General features: G+C 42.5%; 1 protein-coding gene across 5 annotated transcripts in view; it reads left to right on the top strand.

The window, feature by feature from the left end:
- The window catches only part of GIT2 (GIT ArfGAP 2), a 41,738-nt gene that overhangs the window by 1,345 nt on the left and 16,330 nt on the right, over positions 1-24,063 (top strand). For 3 of the 5 annotated variants that reach the window (XM_033169142.1, XM_033169141.1, XM_033169138.1), the window contains exons 2-12: positions 543-676; positions 2,466-2,578; positions 3,530-3,635; positions 7,487-7,573; positions 7,667-7,797; positions 8,234-8,328; positions 10,326-10,371; positions 10,648-10,653; positions 12,409-12,457; positions 13,621-13,693; positions 14,389-14,486. In XM_033169142.1, the coding sequence (XP_033025033.1) occupies positions 543-676; positions 2,466-2,578; positions 3,530-3,635; positions 7,487-7,573; positions 7,667-7,797; positions 8,234-8,328; positions 10,326-10,371; positions 10,648-10,653; positions 12,409-12,457; positions 13,621-13,693; positions 14,389-14,486 (938 nt within the window). Of the gene's footprint in view, positions 1-542; positions 677-2,465; positions 2,579-3,529; positions 3,636-7,486; positions 7,574-7,666; positions 7,798-8,233; positions 8,329-10,325; positions 10,372-10,647; positions 10,654-12,405; positions 12,458-13,620; positions 13,694-14,388; positions 14,487-24,063 lie in introns of all 5 variants that reach the window. The other 2 variants (XM_033169140.1, XM_033169139.1) reach the window with 2 other exon arrangements.

Below are 24,063 nucleotides of genomic sequence, written 5' to 3'. Positions count from 1 at the left end.
TACCCCATATCTTCCGCCACACTTAATAAAAGCATGCAAGCATTTCTTCATTGTGTGCATTCTTCAGCTCTTTTAACGGGGAATTGACAATTTCCCTCTGCTGTTCTTACAACTTCTCTAATAATGATGCACCTTTGCAGTAAAGACAGTACCGCAACAGATGTTATATTCGGCTTCAGTTCAAGAGATCTCATGCTTTGCCAGCCACCTTTCCATTCTGCTTCGGTTCAGCAGATAGCTTGGCCTGTGACTCAAGGCCAAATCTGGCTTGATGCTTGTCATGCTTCCTGTTTTGTGTGACCCTGGCATGTTCTTTGCAGCTTGCTTTAGCTCATGCCCTGGGTGCCTCCTCTGAGCTCAGTACAAATCCACATTTCCTTCCTTGTTTGGTGATGCACAAAGTAGTTTTTAAAATATAAAAACTGGACTTGAGAAACCCAAGCACCACCTGTGGCTGAAGTGGACGGTAGTGGAATTTCTTTGCAACCAAACTCCTGCCTCTCTCTCTTCCTATGCTAAATGTGCCACTGTTTTTCTTTCAGACCCATGTTGGGCATCAATTAACAGAGGAGTTCTGATTTGTGATGAATGCTGCAGTGTCCATAGGAGCCTGGGCCGGCACATCTCCCAAGTCAGGCACCTGAAACACACACCGTGGCCCACAACGCTGCTTCAGGTAACACACATAATGCCATTCAGCCTTGGTGCTGCCCATGCAAATGACCACCCCTCCTGCCTTAACAGCTTCCCATAGTAGTCATGCGTAGCCCAAAGGTGGGCAGGGGAAGAGAAGAGCTCGCTTGTGTAAAGCTTCCTTGTCTTGTCTTGCGAGGCCAAGGCTTACTTGTCAGGGACAGCCAAACAAGTGGCTGTGTAAGCACTTAAATTATAGTTTGGTGCTGTGTTTGGACCAATTTGTAAAGTGGATCTGAGTTGATGTGCTTTTTTCTTCTGTTCCTAATTCCACTTGCTTGCAAATAAACCTGTTTGGCGCAAATGGAGCTTAAACTTCCAACTGATATGTTGCAAGTCGAGAGGACCATCTAGTCTTAGAGTCCTTTTTTTCTTTTTATGCACTTGCATGGGTGTGTTCCACGGTTTTCTCTTCATATTTGTGTGTCAAAACTGCTTTATTGCAGAGAGTGCCTTGTTCTTCATGAGCCTCCACCTTTCCTCCAGTAAACTTACTTGCTGTTGAAGTAACTCTTTTATCTGTGGGTCTGTTCAGTGGCAACACCCTCCTGCATTCCTCCTGCTTCTGGGACTCCTATGGGGGCAGCAAGTTGGCCACTGGGAGGACAGGATGCTGGACTGGATGGGCTCTCTTTGGTCTGGTCCGGTAGCCAGTCTCTTATGGGGAGAGGTGGAAAACACTGACCTATGGAATGCATATTACAACCAAATGCCTTCTACCAATTTAATGATTCTGTTTGTCAACATTCCCTGAACTTTTGCTTTTGGTGCTTTTTAACGTTTTCTAATGTAACTGCAGTTGTATGGGGGGGATGCAAGGGTGTTGCAAGCAAACTCTACTTGTTCACTGTCACTATGACTGCAAAGCACTGTGGCATGATTCCCCACTCAGCTACATAACTCACTAGCTGCCCTTGAGTCCCTTGCACACTCTTGGCCTGCCTTACCTCTGACGGAGGTGATGCACCTTACCTGGAACTCCTTTAGAGGAAGGTCAGAATAAATATGTGTTAAAATCTGCCTGCTTGTTTAGATCTTTTAAAGCTATGAAAGGCAGGCAAAAAAGGCTGTTTTCCCCCTTCCACAGCTGGCAATATAAAATCAGAAGGCTTGTGATTGTTTCTTTAAAAAGCATCCTGCCAAGTGTTTTGGAGCCACATAAAACAATAAGCTAATTAGACATAGATTCCTTTACTGAAAATAGCTTAGCAGGTAAAGGAGGAAAAAAACTCCAGGAAATGTCTTGAGCTTATCGGTTATTTCATTTATTGTTTCATTGATTCTGGTGTTGTGTGTTTGGCCTGGGAGGTCTGCAAACCACCTCACAGAAGAGCTCTGGGTTTAGTTTTTTAAAACAAGCATTATGTAAATTTTAATAAAATAATTTTTTGAGGAAGTAATGAAATGAGACACAAATGGCAAAAAGACAGAATGTTGTGGATCAATGCACATTGCTAAATTGTGTCCAGAGATTGACTATGCAGCAGACTTCAAAACTGGTTTGAGGCCTTTTGAAATGCTGAAATAGATGTTTTCTGCACATTAAACCCAATACTCTAACCCTTAACTTTATTCTAAAGGTCAACAAAACTTTGAGCAGAGCCTTGAGAAGGGCTGTTTCTGTAATAAATGCTGGTGCATTATAGAACGTTTGCAGAGTACACCTGCAGAACTCCATGCCAGCAATAGGACAACTGTCACCTAGCGTCTAAGTTGCTCTGGACAAGAGGAAGACACCAACTCCATTCTTCGTGTTCTGCTTTTTTTTGCAGATGTTGGAAACCTTGTACAGTAATGGGGCCAACTCCATCTGGGAACATTCATTGCTGGATCCTGCATCTGTCATGAGCGGAAGGCGCAAAGCAAACCCCCAGGACAAAGTTCAGTAAGTTGGATGGGGGGGGCAATGCCTCTATCTTCCCTAGAGCGCCAAAGGGGCAAACCCATGGCAACCTCCAACAAACCATGGCCAGGGCTGGAGCCGATATGAGCCAACCTGATCCTGCCTTCCACATTGCCCAAGCAGAGGAAAACAGATGTGACTAAAACAGAGAAAGCCTGTTTATTCAGAGAGTTATTTGGGGGTGGGCGTGCAGGGAGCACACCAAATCAAAATGTCAGAAGTGTGGCTGAGTTCATGGCCTCCTGCTGCTGTTCTGGGAGGAGCATGATTGGGATGATGCTTGTTTCAAATCAGCATGTGAAATTCAGACCACCTCTGTGGTCTCCTGGGCCATGGCATCTCTTGTACGGCATACTTCCTCTCCCCATCAAATGCATTTTTTTCTCGCCATTCTTCACAATGGGGACATTGAGTATTTTTTATAGAAGGTGAATTAATTTTTTTTAATATTATTGCATTGTTGTTGTTGTACCTCACACATCTGACTGGGTTGCCCCAGCCACTCTGGGCAGCTTCCAGCATATATAAAAACAACAAAACATTACACATTAAAAGGCTTCCCTATACAGGGCTGCCTTCAAATGTCTTCTAAAGGTTATATAGTTACTCGTCTCCTTGACATCTGATGGGAGGGCGTTCCACAAGGTGGGTGCTACTACTGAGAAGGCCCTTTGCAAGTGTTCATCTTACCCACAGGATTATGGCCTTAGTTTCAAGCTAAATGTGCTTAATTAGGGATCACAGGCACAACTACTGAGTAAAAAGGCATCGGGAGCAAGACTTTGTCAAAAGCCTTACTGAAATCAAGATACACTACATCCACAGCATTCCCCTGTTCCACCAAGCTTGTAACTATCCAAAATAGATCTCACTCATGAGACGTTTTAATGCTCTTCTGTGGTGTAGTTCCTTTTCCTTTTGACTCTCTTGTAGCCCCAATAAAGCGGAATTCATCAGAGCAAAGTATCAGATGCTGGCCTTCGTTCATCGCTTACCATGTCGGGATGATGACAGTGTGACTGCCAAAGACCTTAGTAAGGTAAGATTCCCTCATATGAAGACCTCTGAGTTGGGATCAGGTTGAAGGCCCATCTAGTCCAACATTCTGTACTCACTAGATGCCCATGCAAAGCCCACTTTATGGGCAGGTAGCTGATCAGGATGTGTTCCATCCACAATATTCAGCTGCCACCCTGACACTTTGGGGGGAAAGGTATGATTGAGTCCTAAATGCTTCAGGGCCGCTCTGTCAAAATCCAAATTCTGATTCAGAAAAAAGAAACTTAGTATTTCCTGTTTTTGCTAATGAGGAATTGAAAAAATAACTTCATTTTTTACAGAATTGGATGAAATTTACAGGCATAGTAGCCCCTCGTGATTGGATACAAAAAGGTTTAGGGTTCCCCCCTCCCCCCACTGGCCTCATTCATAAAATTCACCCCCACCACCCAAAAAGCAAACCATCAATACTTAAAAAAAGAAAAAAGAAAATATTTCTGCAGAAATAGACTAACTTTTCAGGCAAGGTAGCCCCTTTTGTGTATTTACAGTTTAGGGGTAGTTAAAAATGATTCATTTAATTGTTTTATAAACAATTTGTATGAAAAAGGGTACATCAAAGGTAAGAAATTTGCCAAATGACAGACAAATCAGCCCAGGGATTTTTAGTGCCTGGTGTCTTTGAAGTTGATTTTGAGCAAGGGAAGAACTAGAAAGGATTTGCTTCCTTCCCTGTGATATATTGTGGGCAACAGTTCCATTATGAAATCTTAGAGGTGTCCCTTGGAAAATAACCTGCAAAATTTCAGAAGGTAAGACGTAGGGGCCAGAGGGTTACAATGAATGAAAACTAAGAAACACAGCTTCAGCCTTGTGTTCTGCTCAGTGACATCAATTTTTTTTATTTTTAAAGTATTTTTTATTAAACATTTTCTTGATTTACAAAGGTGTATGCAATGTCTCTCCTGTATTTATTCCCCCATGTAACATTTTTACTAATCATTTTTGGTTGTTGAGACATTAGGAAGAAAAGGGGAAAAGAGGTGGGTGGGATGGGGAGACAATGTTTTTATTTTACTTATTATTATATGTAGGGTTTGGTGTCAGTGCTGTTTCTGCAGGTTCTCTGCTGTTTGCTTGTGCTCCTTTGGCAGGGAGAGAGGTCAGGGTTGGCGTAGGGTGTGATTGTTCATTTGTGGTTGGCTGCGGTGATCTTTTTTTTAAAGAAAATTTTATTCATTTTTCTAATTTTAACAACAATTGAACATATTCCCAATACATATTTTAAAATACAATGTTGCATTGACTTCCCCGTTTCCCTTCTCATTGAGTCCATTTTAGTGCTTCTTTAGCAATTTTCATCTTTTCATCTTTCTTTTATCCTAACCCTAAAATCTTACATTTTCATCTTTTCTAATTTTATTATCAATTTATTCTTCATTTCCTTCAATATAACATCATATTAATCCCTTTGCCTAAAATTAATTCCCAAAGACAACCCTTTATCAAAACATTACATTTTCTACCAAAATATCTTCCAGTTTTGCCCCCCTTACCCTGGCCTCGGGTTGCCCTAAGCGATACAGCAAATTCCATAAGACAGTCCAATTTCAAACCCTATTACGCAGTCATAAACCGATGTCCCCAGTAGCTTCTCACCCTACTCCTACTCTATCGTGTCTTAACAGTCTCATTTCCCTCTTGCTTCCCCACTGTTTTCCCCTCATTTCTCTCATTGTTCCCCACTGCCTGCCTCCCCAGTTGTTTTTCCCCAAACATTTGACAGTCATCCTTTCCCTTGGATTTTGCTCCCAATAAACGTTATGCCCTCCCTCTCTCACTGGGAGAGCAAAATTCCACCTTCGTCCTTTTTTAAAGTTCTTTTGGGTCAAACCACCATCTTGTTCCCCCCCCCCCTCTCACAGAGGGTACAGTCCATATTTCTTTAGAATCCATTGCTTTATCCAGGCCATCTGGCTTTTGGACATTTATGTCTTCCTTCTCTGGTATTGCAGATTCTTGGCAGCTCTGGGTAATACTTCGAATTTGCAGTGTATTCTGGTATATCCCATCCCTTATTTCCAAGAGCAATTCCAAAAAAAAATTCTTGTGAGTCAGTCAAACCAGATATTGTTATGTCTGCAGGCATGTTTCCCATCTCTGCTTTCAAGGGCACAGTGGGGGTTAGAGCTGGCAACTTGGAACTCTCAGCTCTCAAACTTGGAAAATACCAATCTCGTCCATGTTAATCACAAATTTCATGTTCCTCATATTCTTCTGTCCTTTAAACAGCAAGCAATTAATAGTCATATATTCCAAAGTCTTAACCTATGATCCTTCTTACTACTGACAGTTCCTAACTTCAAAGGGTAGATAAGCTTCTTTCTTTTGTGACTTCCATCTTAACTCGCTGATCCCTCCGGGCTCCCGACTCCAGTTCATTGGGGGGGGGGGTCTCCCCCAGTTCGAATTCAGTTTTTAAAAGACCAGTCTTTGGAAGTTTAAAACTTCCTATTCATCTCTCCAGCTTCAGGGAAGGTAATTGCTTTCTACTTTTCTCCATGGGTGGGAGCAACTTCCATATTTAGCTCACCTCCCGCATCCAATTAGTTCTGCTCAATCAGTATAAATTACTCACGGTTCAATCATCAGATTTGTCTATTTCTTTTTTTGGAGGAATTGATCGCAGGAATCTCTCAGTCTTGCAGCTTCGCGCTGGCAGGGAAAGCGATATGTCCAATGTGCCGGGGCTCCAACTCCCTCACTCTCAGGGGCTCAAAACAGAGCCTTGCCGGGGAGGGATGAGCCCGCTTTTGGCACCCGCCGGACGACCATGCCCCCCCAAATGCTCTATTTGGGGTTCTTTTGGGGGTCCTCTGTGCTGAAGAGGGTCCCCCCATCCCTGCCATGCTCAGGTCCGCTCCGCTGAATGGTTCTGTGACTCATGGCGGCTCCGCAATCAACCGGAAGTCGGCTGTGGTGATCTTTGGTTTCCTGTGTGAGTGGGGTGGGTGGGTGTTTTTGATCGGACCAGCCATATTGATTTGTATGCTGTCGGTAGATTTTTGTCATTGTCTTGTTGGGCTGTGTGTGTGATGAAGGGAAACCATACCGGGGTGAAGGTGTCTTCTGTTAGTCCCCATGTCAGTTTCAGCTTACTGGTTAGTTTTTCTAGTAGGGCTGTTTCCCATAATACTTGGTACCATTGGTACATGCTTACTCTTGACTGGTCTTTTCCAGTGTCTGGTTATGATGTTTCTGGCTGCTGAGAGTAGATGGGTTATGAGTTCTTTGTGGTGTAAGTGGGCATTATTGTCTTGGAAGATGTTTAGTAGGACCAATTCTGGGGTGATTTCTAGCACTTGCTTGGTTATCTTACATATTTCTCATATGATTGTTGTCTAGAATGGTTGGATTTGGAGGCACTCCCACCATATGTGGAAGTATGTTCAGTGACATCAATTAAACCTTAAGTGTGAAGCTGATCTGAGTGGATGTTTTTATGAGAGACAGAGAAGCACCTGTCACTCCCTCACTCCTCCCTCTTCCCTAGTAGAGAGCCCTCCAGATGTTTTGGGCTGCAGCTCTCATCAGCCCTGACCGTTGGACTGCTGGCTGGGATGGATGGGTGTTGGGGGCCCCAGGTCACCTAGAGAGCTGCAGGTCAGGGGAGGTTGCTGCTCTCCGTCTGCCATTTGATAAACCTTTTTCATGTCTCCACACCTTTGCTTGTCAATTGTAGCTGGCAGGTGGCAAGAGGCTAGCCTCAACATTCTCCAAAGCAAGCCCCTCTGGGAATCCCTGGAAGGAGTTACTGGGACTGTCGGTGCAGATTTCTCAGCTGTGGTGAGGCAAGAGGAAATTCTCTGCTGACACTCCTCTCTCTTTCAGCAACTCCACTCAAGCGTCAGGACGGGGAACCTGGAGACCTGTTTGCGGCTTCTCTCTCTGGGCGCCCAGGCCAACTTCTTCCATCCAGTAAGAGAAGGCTTTTCCATGAGCTTGGCCACCATTGCTTTGGGTTGGTCTGCAGCAGCTTCTCAGCAAATTCCTGTTAACTCCCCTTTGCAGGAGAAAGGGAACACCCCACTGCATGTAGCTGCCAAGACGGGTCAGATTTTACAAGCGGAGTTGTTGGCGGTGTATGGGGCTGATCCTGGCACACAAGACTCCAGTGGGAAGACGCCAATTGACTATGCAAAGTGAGCAATTTCAAGCTTGGGAGGGGGGTATTGTTGGCAGGAAAAAAAATTAAGAGCAAGTTCCAAAATCCCTTTTGGAGTGGGTGGGAGATGGACCAAAGCTCCTTACTATTGAATTTCGCTGTTTAGTGACATGAAAAACTTTCTCACTGTATCCCTTCCTCTGCTTCTGAGGCAACGGAAGATCTCTGCAGCTAGGTTAGAAGGAGGAGCTCTAGGTGCTGTGGGATGCTTTCACCCAGTTAAAATAAGGCATGGTGGCTTTCAGTGCCTTATTTTGGATAGCAAACCTGCGCAACAGTATATTTCACTCTGTGAGTAGGATTGTAGCCTCAGAAGTCACCTGCAATAGACTTTTATTTTTGTTCTTACTGATGTTTTTAACTCAACAGTAGTGATTTCTGAATGAATCTCCCACCCACCTTTTGCCCAATAGGCAAGGAGGGCACCATGAGCTGGCGGAACGCCTTGCAGAAATCCAGTACGAGCTCACTGACAGGCTGGCATTCTATCTCTGTGGCAGAAAACCTGGTAAGGGTCTGACTAGGTTTATTTCATGTTATTGTGGTTATTTCATTTCCCCCCATAAAATTTGAATATCGGTTGATTGCTAAAAATAAACAAACTTCAGAGTAGTGTCTCATACCCTCCAACATTTCTCTGATGAAAATAGGGATGTCCCATTCCATAGTGATAATTTTACTCTTTATACCCCAACACATCTGACTGTGTTGCCCCAGCCACTCTGGGCAGCTTCCAACATACTGTATATACTCGGGTATAAGCCGACCCGAATATAAGCCAAGGCACCTAATTTTACCCAAAAAAAACTGGGAAAACTTATTGACTCAAGTATAAGCCTAGGGTGGGAAATGTGGCAAAGGCAGAGGAGGAAGGAGCAACCCTCACTCGAGTATAAGCCGAGGGGGGGGCTTTTTCAGCATAAAAAATTGCTGAAAAAGTTGGCTTATACACGAGTATATACGGTATATAAAAACATAATAAAACATTAAACATTACAAGAAAAAAACCCTTCCCTATACAGGATTGCCTTCAGACGGCTTAGGGTTTGGATAACTTCATACTCACCACCATTTCTCCGATGAAAATAGGGACATCCTTAGGAAAAGTGGGACGTTCTGGGATCAAATCAGAAACCAGAACAGCTTATCTAAATCAGGGACACCCCTGGAAAACAGGGACACTTAGAGGGTCTGGTGTCTGTAGAATAAGAATAAGAGTGAAAAAGAAAAAGACAATAAAATTATCAGTAAAAACGTTTCAAAAAAATATGTTAAAACATTGAAAAAATTAAAAGTCAGTGATAAGCTAAAAATGGATTAAAACCCATGTCAACATTCTCCATATCTGAGAAGGCTTGTCAAAGCCAAAATGTTTTTAGCAGGTGCCAAATAGAGTGCTGTGAAGGTGTCTGCCTGATGTCAACAGGCAGGGAGTTCCAAAGTGTAGGTGCTGCCACACTAAAAGATTTCTTGCTGTGGCAGAAGAAAAAATATGTGGCCCCTGTAACTGTGCAGGTTTTGTCGATGGAATCAGCTGAGGGGCAGATCTGGGGCCACTTTATATACTATTAGTAACACCTTGAAGATGGCTCACTAGCAAGTGGGCAACTTCTGCAAGTCCTTGAGCAGAGGAGGAGGAGGAGAAGAAGAGGAGGAGTTTGGATTTGATACCCCGCTTTATCACTATCCGAAGGAGTCTCTAAGCAGCTCACATTCTCCTTTCCCTTCCTCCCCCACAACAAACACTCTGTGAGGTGAGTGGGGCTGAGAGACTTCGTGACTAGCCCAAGGTCACCCAGCAGCTGCATGTGGAGGAGTGGAGATGCGAACCCGGTTCACCAGATTACGAGTCTACCGCTCTTAACCACTACACCACACTAGTCTTATGTTCTATCCTGCTTTACATCTAGAGAGCTCGGGGTGGAGTCCATGGCTCATGCATCCCCCCGCATTTACCTGTTTGAGAAGTGGTCCAGCAGGAATGGGGGGGCACATATGTTCATCCTGGGTCGCTATTATCTTTTAACCCCATGTTGACTGCCATGATTGCTGTAGCTCAAGGGAGGAGAGACTTTAGACTTGCAGGAACTACTTAACTTTTTCCTAGAACTGCAGTCTGGTATAAAATATGTATTCTGATCCCAGGAATTTGTTTGGAGTACCAGAACTGAGGTGAGCTCACATTCCTTTCATACAGAAATCCACACCTGGTGACACCCAAGCTTCATTCACTTCTGCAGTGTAGTTTGGGTGTGGAAGGGGTCATTCTGTTGCTGCTATAAACAGTTGGGAGTCAGAAACCCTTGCAGATCTACTGCAGGAGATCCAAATCTGCTTCTGCTTGTCCTTGCCCTGCCAGAATGCAGCCCTCAGACCTCTCCAGTTTATGCGGGCACTGAAGAGACTGCTCAGCTGAATCAAGCTGTGGCTTGTGGAGAACTGTGGGTTGAGATAATGGTATGATCCTTTCTAGCACTTAATGCACTTTTGAAACTTCATTTTCAGATCACAAAAGTGGACAACATTTTATTATACCTCAAATGGCAGACAGGTAAGAATGCAGACTAAGCACTAATAATATGTGGTAATAGTATTGTTGGCCATATCAAATGACAGTTGTAGATTCCTTTGATTGTTAAGAGTGACGTGCGCTCAAGCTTTGATTTTTGTCTTCCTTCTCCTTGCAACCTCTCCTTGTCTTCTGTTAATTGATTGAGGTGCCTAAAGTCTTTCCTGATTGGCAGGGCAGATGTTGATAAATAGGGCAAATAACATTAATAAATTTAATTGCTATTTTTTCTCCTGCTGCGGTCCCTTGGGGATTAAGACGGCTGTAAGTAGTTCAGTAGTTTAATTTACCATTTAACTCTGTTATGTGAGGGTTGAAAATTAGGTACTTATCACAAAACAAACTAATAACTCAGCTGTGCACTAGAAAGTGTGGACAATAAGTGTGGGTCAGTTGTTTCATTTCTGCGTATTATGTAACCTATTTTTGCAGAAGTTGTTAAACTGAGAGGGTCTGTGTTCTGGCCAGTGGACCCTTTTGAGATAAGCCTTTCATCTCAGAAAGATTTATCTCAAAAGATTACTCAGGACAGGGCTTTGAGTGTGGCTCCCCCTATTCTGTGGAATAACATCCTGCCCACTATCTGGACCCTCCAGAAAGAGTTAAAGACATTTTTGTTCCAACAGACCTTCCTAGCTGGACAATTGGGTCTTTGCCATGAATATCTAGTCTGTATGGTTTTAGGTTTGTTTTAAGTGTATCTGGGTGTTTGGGCTGGGGAGGTTGTGCGTGTGTGTTTAAATTGTTTTTTCCTGTTCCCCTCCCTCTGTTTTTTATTGTACATCCCCTTGAGATGATTCTGTTGAAGGCGATCAATACATTTAGATGGTGACTGATAATATATCCACTGCTTGGGGGGGGGGGCGCAGGGGTATGCATATCCCTAAACATTTTGTGAATATTTGTACTTTTGTCCATTTACTGTATTTATTTTCCCTGATCTGAACTATAAAATGGTGGTTTTCTTGAGTCAAAATTGTGAGTACCCCTAAACATTATTTTTAGGGGGGAAAGCCCTGAATATACCTTTAGGTTAACTATTAGGGCATGCGTAATTAAGTTTACAGTGGACGCTTGGGTTGCAAATGTGATCCATGCGGGAGGCACGTTTGCAACCCGCAGCGCTGCGTCTGCGCACACCTGGGTCGCGATTTGGCGCTTCTGCGCATGTGCCAAAACCCAGAAGTAACCCATTCCGGTACTTCTGGGTTTGGCGCGGTGCGCAATCCAAAAACGCGCAACCTGAAGCGTCTGTAACCCAAGGTATGACTGTATATCAGTCTATAGGCTGACATTCCAGCAGAAACTGTCCACAAGACTGTCTGCTATGAGAAGCAGATAGGTAGATAGATAGATAGAAAAGCATCAAGCAGCACTTCACGCAGGCTTTCTCTGGATCCCTTTTAGGATTCGGTTAATCACTTAAATAACATACATGTTACTGTGATTAACAAAACAGGTTTTATATTTATGTTGCAAACCATTTCCCCTTCCTCCTTCATTAGCTGCTGTAATAGAAATGAAATGATGCAGTAAAAAGCAAAAGGACTAAACTACAACTGTGTCTGCATTCTTGGTCAAGGAATGACAGGCGCGTAACTTTAATTTTCACACCTCTTTGTGTATTCCTTGCCTAGTGATGCTTCCAGGGACGCGGGTGGCACTGTGGGTTAAACCACTGAGCCTAGGGCTTGCCGATCGGAAGGTCAGCAGTTCGAATCCCCGCAACGGGATGAGCTCCCGTTGCTCGGTCCCTGCTCCTGCCAACCTAGCCGTTCAAAAGCACGTCAAAGTGCAAGTAGACAAATAGGTACTGCTCCAGTGGGAAGGTAAACGGCATTTCCGTGAGCTGCTCTGGTTCGCCAGAAGCGGCTTAGTCATGCTGGCTACATAACCTGGAAGCTGTACGCCGGCTCCCTTGGCCAATAAAGCGAGATGGTCAGGGGTCCCTTTACCTTTACAGTGATGCTTCCAAGGTTCAGGTGTCAATACAGTGATCGCTTCTTTGTTTCATAGCAGTTTAGATTTGTCAGAACTGGCCAAAGCAGCCAAGAGGAAGCTTCAGTCGGTGAGTAACATTTTCTCTCTGCTTCCCCGCCCTCAGCTTTTCAGGGAAGAGGATTGGACCCTGGGTGGGACTGGGGAGGGTGCAGAGGGTGGGTTGGATACAGAGGGAGTACAGCTTACTGGGAGTCTTGAGTGTGGAAAGCAACAGGGACAAAGGAACAAGCCTTAGGGGCTCAGCTTTCCTCTGTATTTTTAGATTCTTATATCCTTCATTTTAAAGAGTGTGTTGCTGGTGTTAAACTCCTGGGAGTAGCCAGCAGCAACTTGAGGAGCATTTGGCCCTTGCTGAGGTGCCAGTGGATTGACTCCTGGGAGTTGGCAGCCCTTGCTGGCTAAGTGCAGATTGCGCCACATGGAGTTTGTACCACATGGTCCCTCACCTGCCCCACTGCCCATTCGCATGCTTTAAAGAGCCACAATCCTGCCACGGACTTTAAAGAGCCACAATCCTGCCACGGTCAGTAGAATTTGTCGGAACAGCAGTGACGACCGAGCCGTAATGGTGACTCCCAGGTCGTATCTCTGGAACACATCCAGGCTTGTCTCAGATGATGAATAACGACCTAAGCCTTTGGTGAGGCTTCAGGTACGTTCTCCCATACACGCAGAGTAAGCACACAGCAGAATCAGCCAGAAATATGTACTACATTGCTACTTTATTTCTAACTATAAAGGACAGAATAAAATACACGTCTGCTCTCCATGAAAGACAGTCCAAAGAAGAAAGAACAAAGGAACAGGAAACCAGTAACATCAACATCCGTCTCCCGTGCGATTTCCAACAGTCTGGTGCTAGAATGTCAATAGACTCTTGTGACTCCCAATAACTGCACAGTGGCAGAAACCTAACAGAATTGCCCCAGACACCCATTCGCTTCTCCTTGTTTGAGTGGGGCAGCAGCTCTCCAAGAGCAGAATGTGTGTTTCAGTGCTGGGGGGAGGGGGTGCGGCAATGGTGGGGAAATGCTGTGGGCTTCATGAGGAGGGTTTCCTGGTGGGGCATCTGGTGGCTGCTGTGAGAAGCCTGGCTAGATAGATGGAGCTTTAAGCTGATCCACTGGCCAGCAGGCAAGCAGGGGCCCCTTAGGTTCTGAATGTTGGGAAAACAAAAAACACGCTTGCCACAGAGTCTCGTGCTTAACTTTCCCTCCCCCTCCTCTCCAGCTGAGCAATCACTTGTTTGAAGAGCTCGCCATGGATGTCTATGACGAGGTGGACAGGCGGGAGACAGACGCAGGTGACCTTCTGTTGCGGGACTGTGGGTGGGTGCCATGCCGCTGCACAGGGGCCCTGCGTGAGGCCCGAATGAGCCTCCTCAGCAAAACTCTGCATTGCAGCAAAGGGCTCCTGCCCCTGGAAGGTGCCAAGTCTTCTCTTCTCTTCTTGCCCTGTCCTGCAATTTCCCCTCCTGGGTGGCTCCACGTCACAGGGGTGTGATGGCCTGGGGGTGTCAGCCTTGGCAGCTGCTGTGGGCCTTCCCCAACCTGGGGCCCTGCAGATGTTTGGGCAGTTGTAGTCCAAGGGCTGGACAAGGCTGATTATAGCCCACAACCCAAGCCTTGGTTTTTGCTTTAGAGTGAAATTGTGTTTGAAGCATTCATGGAAATTTGTGTCTCTTAGTATGGGGGGAAAGCTCATTTGCCCAGAGGGCTTCATTTGGGACATGTGTCTAGTGCTTTGACTGCAGGTATGGAAGGTTTATGAGGGAGGGAGCACCCATTGCCTACCACCAATTCCCTGCCGATGCCCAAGCATGGAGAGACTGTGGGCCTCCGGATGTTGCTGGGCTTCAACTCTCAACAATCTGCATGGCTGACAGTCCAGGATTATGGGGCTGGAGGCCAGCAATACCTGGAGAGCCACAAGAAGTCCCCCATCATTTATGTAGAAACCTAAGCAAAGCTAACCCTGGCTTTCTGTCCCTTGAAACAGTGTGGCTTGCCACTCAGAACCACAGCACGCTGGTCACCGAGACAACGGTGGTCCCTTTTCTCCCCGTCAATCCCGAGTACTCCTCAACAAGGAACCAGGTATGTTACTCACACCATTTCTCTGTCGTCTGAGGAGGAAACTTATTCCCAAGCCCTAAACACAGGCAGAGGATTTTCCATTTATCGGATTTCTACCTTTGCTGGACAAATTCAAGAGTTGATTGCTAGAATGCACTGTATGTGGAGGCTTCCTGGGATCTGGTTTGGAATCTCCTGCTGGTGCAGAATGCGATTGCCAAACTGCTGAGCAGGGAGCTTCTGGTCAAGAACATGGAGCACCATGGTTAAAGCAGATTCACTGGCAGCCCATCTGCTTCTGAGCCAGGTTTGAGGTTCTTTTTTCCCCTTTCCTTTTTTTCTTTATAATAAAGTTTTATTATTTTCTTCTTTAACAACTTTCAACCATACAACACTCTGCTCTACAGAGCTCTTGACTTCCCTCCCTCCCTCCCTTCAACAGATATATCAGTCCATTTGCGCACTTCAATCTTTAAGTTATAGTCCTCATTGTAGGATTTATTTCAATCCTGCTAGTGTCTTTAAATTTTGCAATTGTCATTTAAATAAATAATAAATTTACTCCAATCTCTTTGGAATTTTGAATCATCCTGATCTTGGATCCTGCAGGTCAGGTTGGCCATCTTCGCATATTCCATCATCTTCATCTGCCACTCCGCAATAGTAGGTAACTCTTGTAATTTCCATCTTTGGGCCAACAAAGTTCTCGCCGCCGCTGTGGTGTACATGAATAGTCTTTGGTCTACCTTTGCAATTTTGTTTCCCATCAAACCCAGCAGAAAAGCTTTGGGTTTTTTAGGGAACGTATATATAAACATCTTTTTCAGCTTATTGTAGACCAACTCCCAAAATGTTCTCACTTTATCACAAGTCCAACACATATTCCAGCATGCTTTATTCTTCATTCTATACATCTTAGCTAATTTCACCGGTGTAAGGTACCATCTATACATCATTTTTAACACATTCTCTTTCAAAGCCATGCATGCTGTAAATTTTAAAGTGTCATTCCACAGTCTTGTCCATGCATCAAACTCAATATTATACCCAAAGTTTATTGCCCATTTTATCATCACTTCTTCCACTTGCTCATCCATTCCATTCACAAATTAACAAAGTAACAAATTAAACATTTTAGACAACATTTTACTTCTGCTTTCTAGCAATTCATTTTGAAATTTCGATTTCTTATTATCAAAACATGAATTTCTCTTATCCACATTAAATAAATCATTTACTTGGTGATACTGCAACCATCCTGCGAAACAGTCTTGAATCTGTTCATATGGTTTAAGCTTAAAACCTTGGTCCATTTCTATCATAATCTCTCCATAGGTGGCCCGCCTCCCTTCCATGTTTAATTTTTTGACTGATAATACTTCAATCGGGGAAATCCACCAAGGTGTTTTCCTTTCAAGTAAACATTTGTTTCTTTCCCATACCTCATAAATTGATCTTCTAATTACATGATTTAGGAAACCTTTATGTACTTTCACTTTGTCATACCATAAATATGAATGCCATCCAAATCTGTTGTCATAACCTTCTATATCTAAAAGATCTGAATCTTCCATCGTTATCCATTCCTTTAACCTGCAGAGATAGGGCGCTTCATAGTAAAGTTTCAAATCTGGCATGGCGAATCCACCTCTTTCTTTTTTATCTTTTAATTATGCTTTATCCTGGGCTTTTTCGCCTGCCAGATGAATCTCGATAATACTCTTTGCCAATCCCTGAATTACCATGTCCCCCTGGTCACTGGAATTGTCTGAAATAGAAACAACATTCTAGGTAAGACTTTCATTTTTACAGCTGCTATTCTACCTGAAAATGACAGTTTTAATCTATTCCATATCTCCAAATCTTTCTTGATTTCCTTCCATGTGGTTTCATAATTGTCTCTAAACAAATTAATATTTTTAGATGTCAGCCGAACTCCCAGAAATTTTACCTTCTTGGCCACCATAATTCCTATTTTATCTTGTAAATCCTCATATTCCTCTCTGGTCATATTCTTTGTTAACATTTTGGTTTTTGTTTTATTAAGTTTAAATCCAGCAACTTGTCCAAATTCTTCCATTTTCACAGTGCTTCTTGCAAACTAGATACAGTGGTACCCCGCTAGACGAATGCTTCGCTAGACGAAAAACTCGCTAGACGAAAGCATTCGTCTAGCGGGAGGCTGCCCCGCTAGACGAAAAAGTCTATGGGGCTGCCTCGCAAGACGAAAAAATTTCGTCTTTTTTTTTTCCGTTTTGCGGAGCGCGCCTCCCATTGCCGCTCCGCAAGACGAAAACCCCGCTAGACGAAAATTTTCGCGGGACGAATTATTTTCGTCTAGCGGGGCACCACTGTAGCGGTTGTTCCACTGTTAGAACCAAATCATCTGCAGAGGCCTTTAATTTACCGTAAACTCTTTTATTCCAATCTTTATTCCTCTGACTTCAGATGAATCTCTCAAATTCTTATTTAACACCTCCAGGACCGTAATGAATAATAGTGGTGACAGCGGACATTCTTGTCTAGTTCCTTTGGATATATCAAATTTATCTGTCAGTGTATTATTTATTATCAATTTCACATTCTGTTCTGAATATATTGCTTTATTTCCTTTCAGAAATGTGTCCCCTATTCCCATCATTTTCAAATTCTCCTACATTAAATGCCACAAAATATTATTAAAGGCTTTCTCTGCTTTCTGGAGTGCCAGTGTGGTGTAGTGGTTAAGAGCGGTAGACTCGTTATCTGGGGATCCGGGTTCGCATCTCCACTCCTCCACATGCAGCTGCTGGGTGACCTTGGGCTAGTCACACTTCTCTGAAGTCTCTCAGCCCCACTCACCTCACAGAGTGTTTGTTGTGGGGGAGGAAGGGAAAGGAGAATGTTAGCCGCTTTGAGACTCCTTCAGGTAGTGAAAAGCGGGATATCAAATCCAAACTCTTCTTCTTCTTCTTCTATAAACATCAATGCTGCCTGTTTGTCATTCCTGGTCTCCAAGTATTCTATTATATTCACTATATTTCTGACATTATCTTTTAATTGTCGACCTGGAAGAAAGCCCGCTTGATCTTTATGTATTGCCTCATTTAGTACATTTTTCAGTCTATTCGCCAAGATGTCTGCAAATAATTTATAAATATTATTCAATAAGGAAATGGGTCTATAATTTTTTACATTCAAGAGATGTTTATCTTTCTTGGGGATCAACGTAATATAAGCTTCTTTCCAAGTACTTGGAATTTTATCCTCCTTTAAAATACCATTTATAACATCACGCAAAACCGGTATCAACTGTCTGCTAAGTGTCTTATAATATTTTGCTGAAATGCCATCCGGTCCTGGAGCCTTTCCTATTTTCATCCTTTTCATTGCTGTTTCAATTTCCTGTTCAGTAATTAGTCCGTTGAATGAGCTTCTTTTCTCTGCTGGAATCACCTGCAATTTCCTGTTCAACAATTAGTCCGTTTTCTGTGCTGGAATAACCTGCAATTTATGATTCTGAATGTATCTTTCAATTTTATTTTTATCTTCCTTCTCCTTCTTATATAAGTCTTTATAAAAACTTCTGGAAAGTCTTTCTTATTTCTTTTGGGTCCTCAATCTCCTTTTCTGCAACCTATTGATAGTATTTTGTTTTTGTCAAGCCTTTATTTGCCAAGCCAATAATTTCCCTGTTTTGTTGGCCAATTCAAAAATTTCCTGTCTCAGCAGTTTAATCTTCCACTCCACTTCCTGGTTCACCAGCATGGAGAACTGAGTCTGCAACAATTTAATATTCTGTTTTATAGATTTCTCTTTAGGTTTAATTGTTAGCAATCTTTCATTCTCCATGAGGTGGGCCAGGATTTCTTCTTTCTTTTTTCCTCTTTCTTTTTTTCTGATGGCTATTTTTCAGTATGAGGAAACCTCTCATCACTGCTTTGCTAGCATCCCATACAGTTTCAATAGGTGTTTCTTTATTCAAATTCCACTTAAAATAGTCTAAAATGGTCTCTTTTGCTTTTTAAACAATTTCCTGATCATTGAATAGACTTTCGTTCATTCTCCATCTAAAGGAAGATTGATCCTTTCCTTTTAATTCCAAATATATCGGATTATGGTCAGCTAAAGTCCTTGGGAGAATCTCAATTTTCGATACCCTCGGGCTCAACTCTTTGGAGACCCATATATAGTCAATTATTCCCAAACGTTTATTAGGTTCTGAGAAGAATGTAAATTGCTTCACTGTTGGATTTTTAAGTCTTCATATGTCCGTTAATCCCATGGTATCCACCATATCAAAAAATGGTTTTGGTAATTTGCCTTCATACTTGACTTTCCTTTTTATTGATCTATCTAGATCTAGCATTACCACTCCATTGAGGTCTCCCATTAAAATTATTCTCATATTCTGACTGTCTGTCATTAAGGTTTGAATAAAATTCTGCTTTTTTGTCATTCGGTGTGTAGATTCCAACAATAATCAATTTTTCTCCCTGCAGGGTGATTTGTACTATCAGTACTCTTCCTTCCTCATCCTTAAATAGCAATTTGGGATCATGTTTCTCCTTTATATACATTACTAGTCCATTTTTTTTATTTACATCTGAAGCAATAAAGTCCACCCCCAATCTTTTATTAATTAAAACTTGTTTGTGTCTCCTTGCAATGTGTGTTTCTTTTAGACAAATTATATCCAAATTCCGTTTTTTCAAAATATGTTCAATTTTGTTCCTTTTATTTTTATCATTAAGTCTATTCACATTCCATGATAAAGATTTCAAAGCCATTTCTGCAACCAATTACACTTACAAATATAAATAGTTCAAGGTTGGGGTCTTTTATCAATATCTTCCTCCTCCTCCTCCTCTTCTTCTTCTTCCTCCTCACCCTCATCCTTCTTCTCCTTTTCCTTCAGGTCCAATCCTGGTTCTATCTTCTCCACTTTACCTAATTCTTTGTCATACTTCCTTGAAAATTTATTCAACTCCTGTGGGCTGCTTAATTTAAATCTCTTATCTTTGTAATAGAAGGAGATTCCCTCAGGAAATTCCCATCTATATTGAATCCCATTTTTCTTCAACAGTCCTGCCAATTGTTTATAAGCATCTCTTTTCTTCAAAAATCTTTCTGGAATCTCTTTAAAAATTATAATTGACTTTCCACCAATGTGTAAGTTCTTATTGTAATTCATTCTCAAAATTGCATTCTTCATGTCCATTGAATCAAACATCACCAAGCAGTCCCCAGCGAGTTTCTTTGCTTTTGCTTCTGCTGATTTTACTCTTATCCTAAATGCATTCACAATTGAATATCCAATCTCCTCTTCTTTAAGATCTAACCAGGTGGCCAATTCCGCAGTAAATTTAGCCCTTATGTCCTCATTCGCTTCCTCAGGGATCCCTCTAAACTTCAAATTTAATTGTTTTTGTCTCAGTTCCAATATTATCCAACATTTCTTCTTGTGTTTTGCTGAGATCTGTTACTTCTCCTTTTACCTACTGTGTTCTTTTCATTGAATCCTCCAAGGTCCTTCACTTTTCCAGCTAATTCTCCCACCACTCCTTCGAATTTCTTGTCTAAGGTCTCTTGGACCTCCTGTAGTTTTTTCTCCATATATTGCTCATTTTGTTTGAACTCTTTCCTAATTTCTGCCATTAAGTTGCCATCGTCTTTTATTTCTTTGCCTTTCTTTCCATTCTCTTGCCTAGAAGAACGTATTTCCGCTGGGGTGCCCACTCCTTTCTTCGACGTCATCTTCTCTTATCTTCCTTCCTGTATATAAAAAAAGAGGAAAAAGGCAAAAAAGAAGAAGGGGACGGGGGACGGGGTTAGGGGTGGAGGGAACAATATATGTCTGACCACTGGAAATAGGACTATCTCAAATAGGTCACTTCTGCTGCAATTCCAGAAACCACCACCAGAGGTTGTGGTGTTGTTAGAAGTTTATGCACTGTACTTCAGCTGCTGTCCTCTTGGTGGTATCAAATAAACAATGTAGCTACAAAATAGCAATGGTGCAGACTCCTTCCCAGTCTTCACTTTCGATTTCTTTGTTGCCTCTTTCACCACCGTTCTTATCCAAATACATTTCTTTTTCAAAATCCTTCAAACTGAATAAAAATAAGGAAGGGCTCTCCCCAGATAGCAGTCTCCAAAGTCTAATGCACAATCGGGGGGGGGGGAGGATTGGAGGAGGTAAAACGGGGGAGGGGAGACACGATCCCTTTGCGTTTGCCAATAAATAAAGTCTTAGCAAAACTGATTTCGGAAGGAAAATGCAGAAGCCTCTGGCGCTAATGGGGGGGGGGTTATAACTTTCCCCCTCCCCTACCAGCAAATTGCTGGTAAAGTCCTGAACAGTCTTAAAGGTTATCAGAATTAAATCTGTTTCGTGCGGATTCCTGCTGCATAAACTATAGAAAGCAGAGTCTTTAATATCACAATGGGGGGTGCGGCGAAGTAAAGTTCCTGCCGCTGACGTGCAGTTCTCCGATCAGGGTGAAAAAGAAAATTCCCACCACATTCCAAACAAACTAAAAATAAATGTTGTAAAATAGTCACTGCCTCGACACTTTAAACAAAGTAGCTGGGGACTTTCAGAATAAACTCACTCAGAAGATTCTTTCTTTCTTCCTCTTCAATCCTGCAACGCGCCACCATGCGCCATCTTTTCCCCGCTGCTGGGACGGACTCCCTATTTATGTCCTCAGCCGTTTCCAAATTTTTAAAAGTCCAAATCCAAATTATTTTCTAGATATCCTTTTGTAATCCAATTCGGTTTTAATCCTGGAAGCTTACTGCTTTCATTAGAAGCTTGAGACTTCACGTTGCAAGGTTTAGAGCTGCTCTCCGTTTGTGCCCGCAGCTCAATCCCATCCCTGGATCTATAGGCAAAATCCAGAGAGCGGGAGAGCACGCAAGGGCACCGCCGGATGCTGAATCCCTCAAGGTACGCCCTTGAGGTTCCAAGGTCCTCGTAGCCTTTGCTGGACCTCTGAAAACCTCCGCAACGCTCGATAATCCCCAGAGGGTTTTCTCGCGCTTCTGAGCAATGGCTGCGGTAAACCAGAAGTCCTCCAGGTTCAAGGTTCTTGCATTGATTTGCAAAGCCCCAAACAACTTTGGCCCAGGAAACCTCAGGGATGGCCTGAACCATTGTATCCCAGCTTAGTCACTGAAATTTTCTGCAGCAGCAGATGTTGATTGTTCCCTGAGTTGGTGAGGCTCATTTGACAACAGTGAGAAAAATGAGCCTGAGGAACCCTCTGCCACTAGAGATTCACCAGGTACCTTCTGTGCCAACTTTTAAATGCCTGCTGAAAATTGTTCTGTTCTGCAAGGACTATGCAGGCAGTTAACTATTGTCTGGTTTGTTTGTTTTTGTAAATAATTTTTATTCAGAAAACATTCATATTAGTAACAAATCAAACAAAATCTTTCCACATTCAAAAACAAAAAACAATTTAGCCAATTATATAATCTAAATTAATTAATTTCAATGGGACTTCCCGTGTTCTGGATTTCAAAATCCAAATATCCATCCCTTATCTTTTTGCTATCTTCTCTATTTCTTCACAGTTTTCCAATCCTGATACTAACAATCTCCTCTCTCTATCAGTCAGTCGCTGGTATAGCTCACTATCTTGTTTTATTTGACCATTCCTTATTTCTGTAATCACGCAGGGGGCTTTTCCCACATTGTTCTTAGATTTAATATTTTGAAGCACAGTCCTCTTTGATGGTCCCTCCTCTTTCTGCTGATTGTTGTTCTAATAGGCTATGGGCTTCCATCCAAGGTTGAAATTAATTAGCGACTTCTCACTGTCTTTGATCTTTGATGTTTCAAATGTACTGTAGAGGTGTACTTAGCAATCAGTAAGTCACACAAAGATTGTTTTGGTTTCCTCATAAAAACCCACGCCAGCCCTGGGGCCCTTGGATAGCTGGCAGGCATCCAGAGTTCACCGCCACTCTTTTCTCCAACTGTAATGTTCCATAATGTAGGCGTGCCTGGTATGCTCTGGTCCATGTAGTCACAAAGAGTCGGACATGACTGAAAGTCTGAACAACAACAACAAATGTTCCATGCAAGCAAATGTGTCCTCTGTAAAGTACACCCCTTTTGCAGTTCCAATTTAAAAAATCTTGAATCTCCCCCCATTGAAGGAGGCTTTTTCTGATCAAGTCTGGAAACAGCAACAGATCCCTACTATAGAGGAATGGCGGCAGAAAGTGGTGGGGTACATGGAAATAGTGAAACTAACATCTAGAATTGAAAAAGAATTGGGAAAATTCTTGGTATATTTGAATAGGATGTGTGGAATATGAATAACAAAATAAAACTCATAGCTTAACATATAATTCTTTATTGGAAGTATAAAATGTAAAAATGACAATATGTAGAGCAAAGAGACAAAATGAACTAGTGTATAACAGGTCAAAATGTAGTATATATGAAGGCAATTGGTGGAAAGTAACTGGAATTGAAATGAAGTTGAAAAGCGAGAAATATAGGTGACTAAGGGAATACTTTAGGTCATAGGATAGAGACAATAAAGAAGTGTAAAACCGTGAGAACCAATCAGGAGAAAGAATAAAACCGAGGAAGAAAGGGGGGAAGTGCAGGGGGGAATGATGTGGGGGGGGGTTGGGTGTTGGGGGTTTGTTTGTTGGGTTGTTTGTATTGTAAGAAGGTTAAGATCTATAAAGTTGAAGGTTAAGTTGTAAATGTATAAGATAAATCTGTGTGGGAAACTAATAAAATCATGAATTAAAAAAAACAACAGTGCAAACAGACTATGATCCAGGATGAGATGAATCCTGTAAAATATTGTTTGCTTTTTTAAGACAATGGGAACTATATAGTTCATCCAAAGATGATGATGTCATATTTCAGAAACATTAAACAATATAATAGCTAATCTCTCCCTGTATCCATTTTAGATGCTTCATATCTTCTACAGTCTTTGTATGTTAAGACACACCTTTTTTGGGGGGGGGGGACAACTCGGATCAAGAAATAAAAAGAGTTCCACTTAAAACCAAACCAAAAAAAATTGACAAGAAAGGAGTATTTTTGAAGTACGAAACTTGGCCTCCAACGACTGTGTAGTTTAGCAGATTTTTCTTTTAACCCTTTCCGTCTAGAACATGCCATTGTATCCCAAATCTTTTAATTTTTAGGAAACAGGGACTCCTGGCTGACGAGACTGACTTTGGAGAGTTGCCCAATTCGAACCTTGGACATCACCCAGAGTCCCTGCCTCTGCATCCTGTTGCAGAGCGCAGATAACGGACTATCTGCAGGTGGCGCAGCTCCCCCCCTTCCCTGGGGGGGTGGTCAGGGTTAATTACCCTCATTTAACCCTGAATTACTGGCACAACTGGCTGTTCGATCTCTTGGGAGGCCGCCATATCTCACCGCCAAAAGTCAGAAGTCTGTTTTTAACCTTTTAAAGGTTTTTCTTGTATGGTTTTATTGCTGTAAGCCATGTATGTTGTGTGTACGTATATGTGTATGTGTGTACATGCACATGCCTACACATATCTGTGATACAGCGGTATACAAATATTTGTATGAATAAACAAACAAACTGTGCATCTTGGTTATGAATAC

The sequence above is a fragment of the Lacerta agilis genome, chromosome 14 (genome assembly GCF_009819535.1).
Source record: "Lacerta agilis isolate rLacAgi1 chromosome 14, rLacAgi1.pri, whole genome shotgun sequence".
Classification (NCBI taxonomy): Eukaryota; Metazoa; Chordata; class Lepidosauria; order Squamata; family Lacertidae; genus Lacerta; species Lacerta agilis.
Note: the sequence above shows the minus strand (reverse complement) of the source record. Positions and strands in the feature narration are given on the sequence as shown.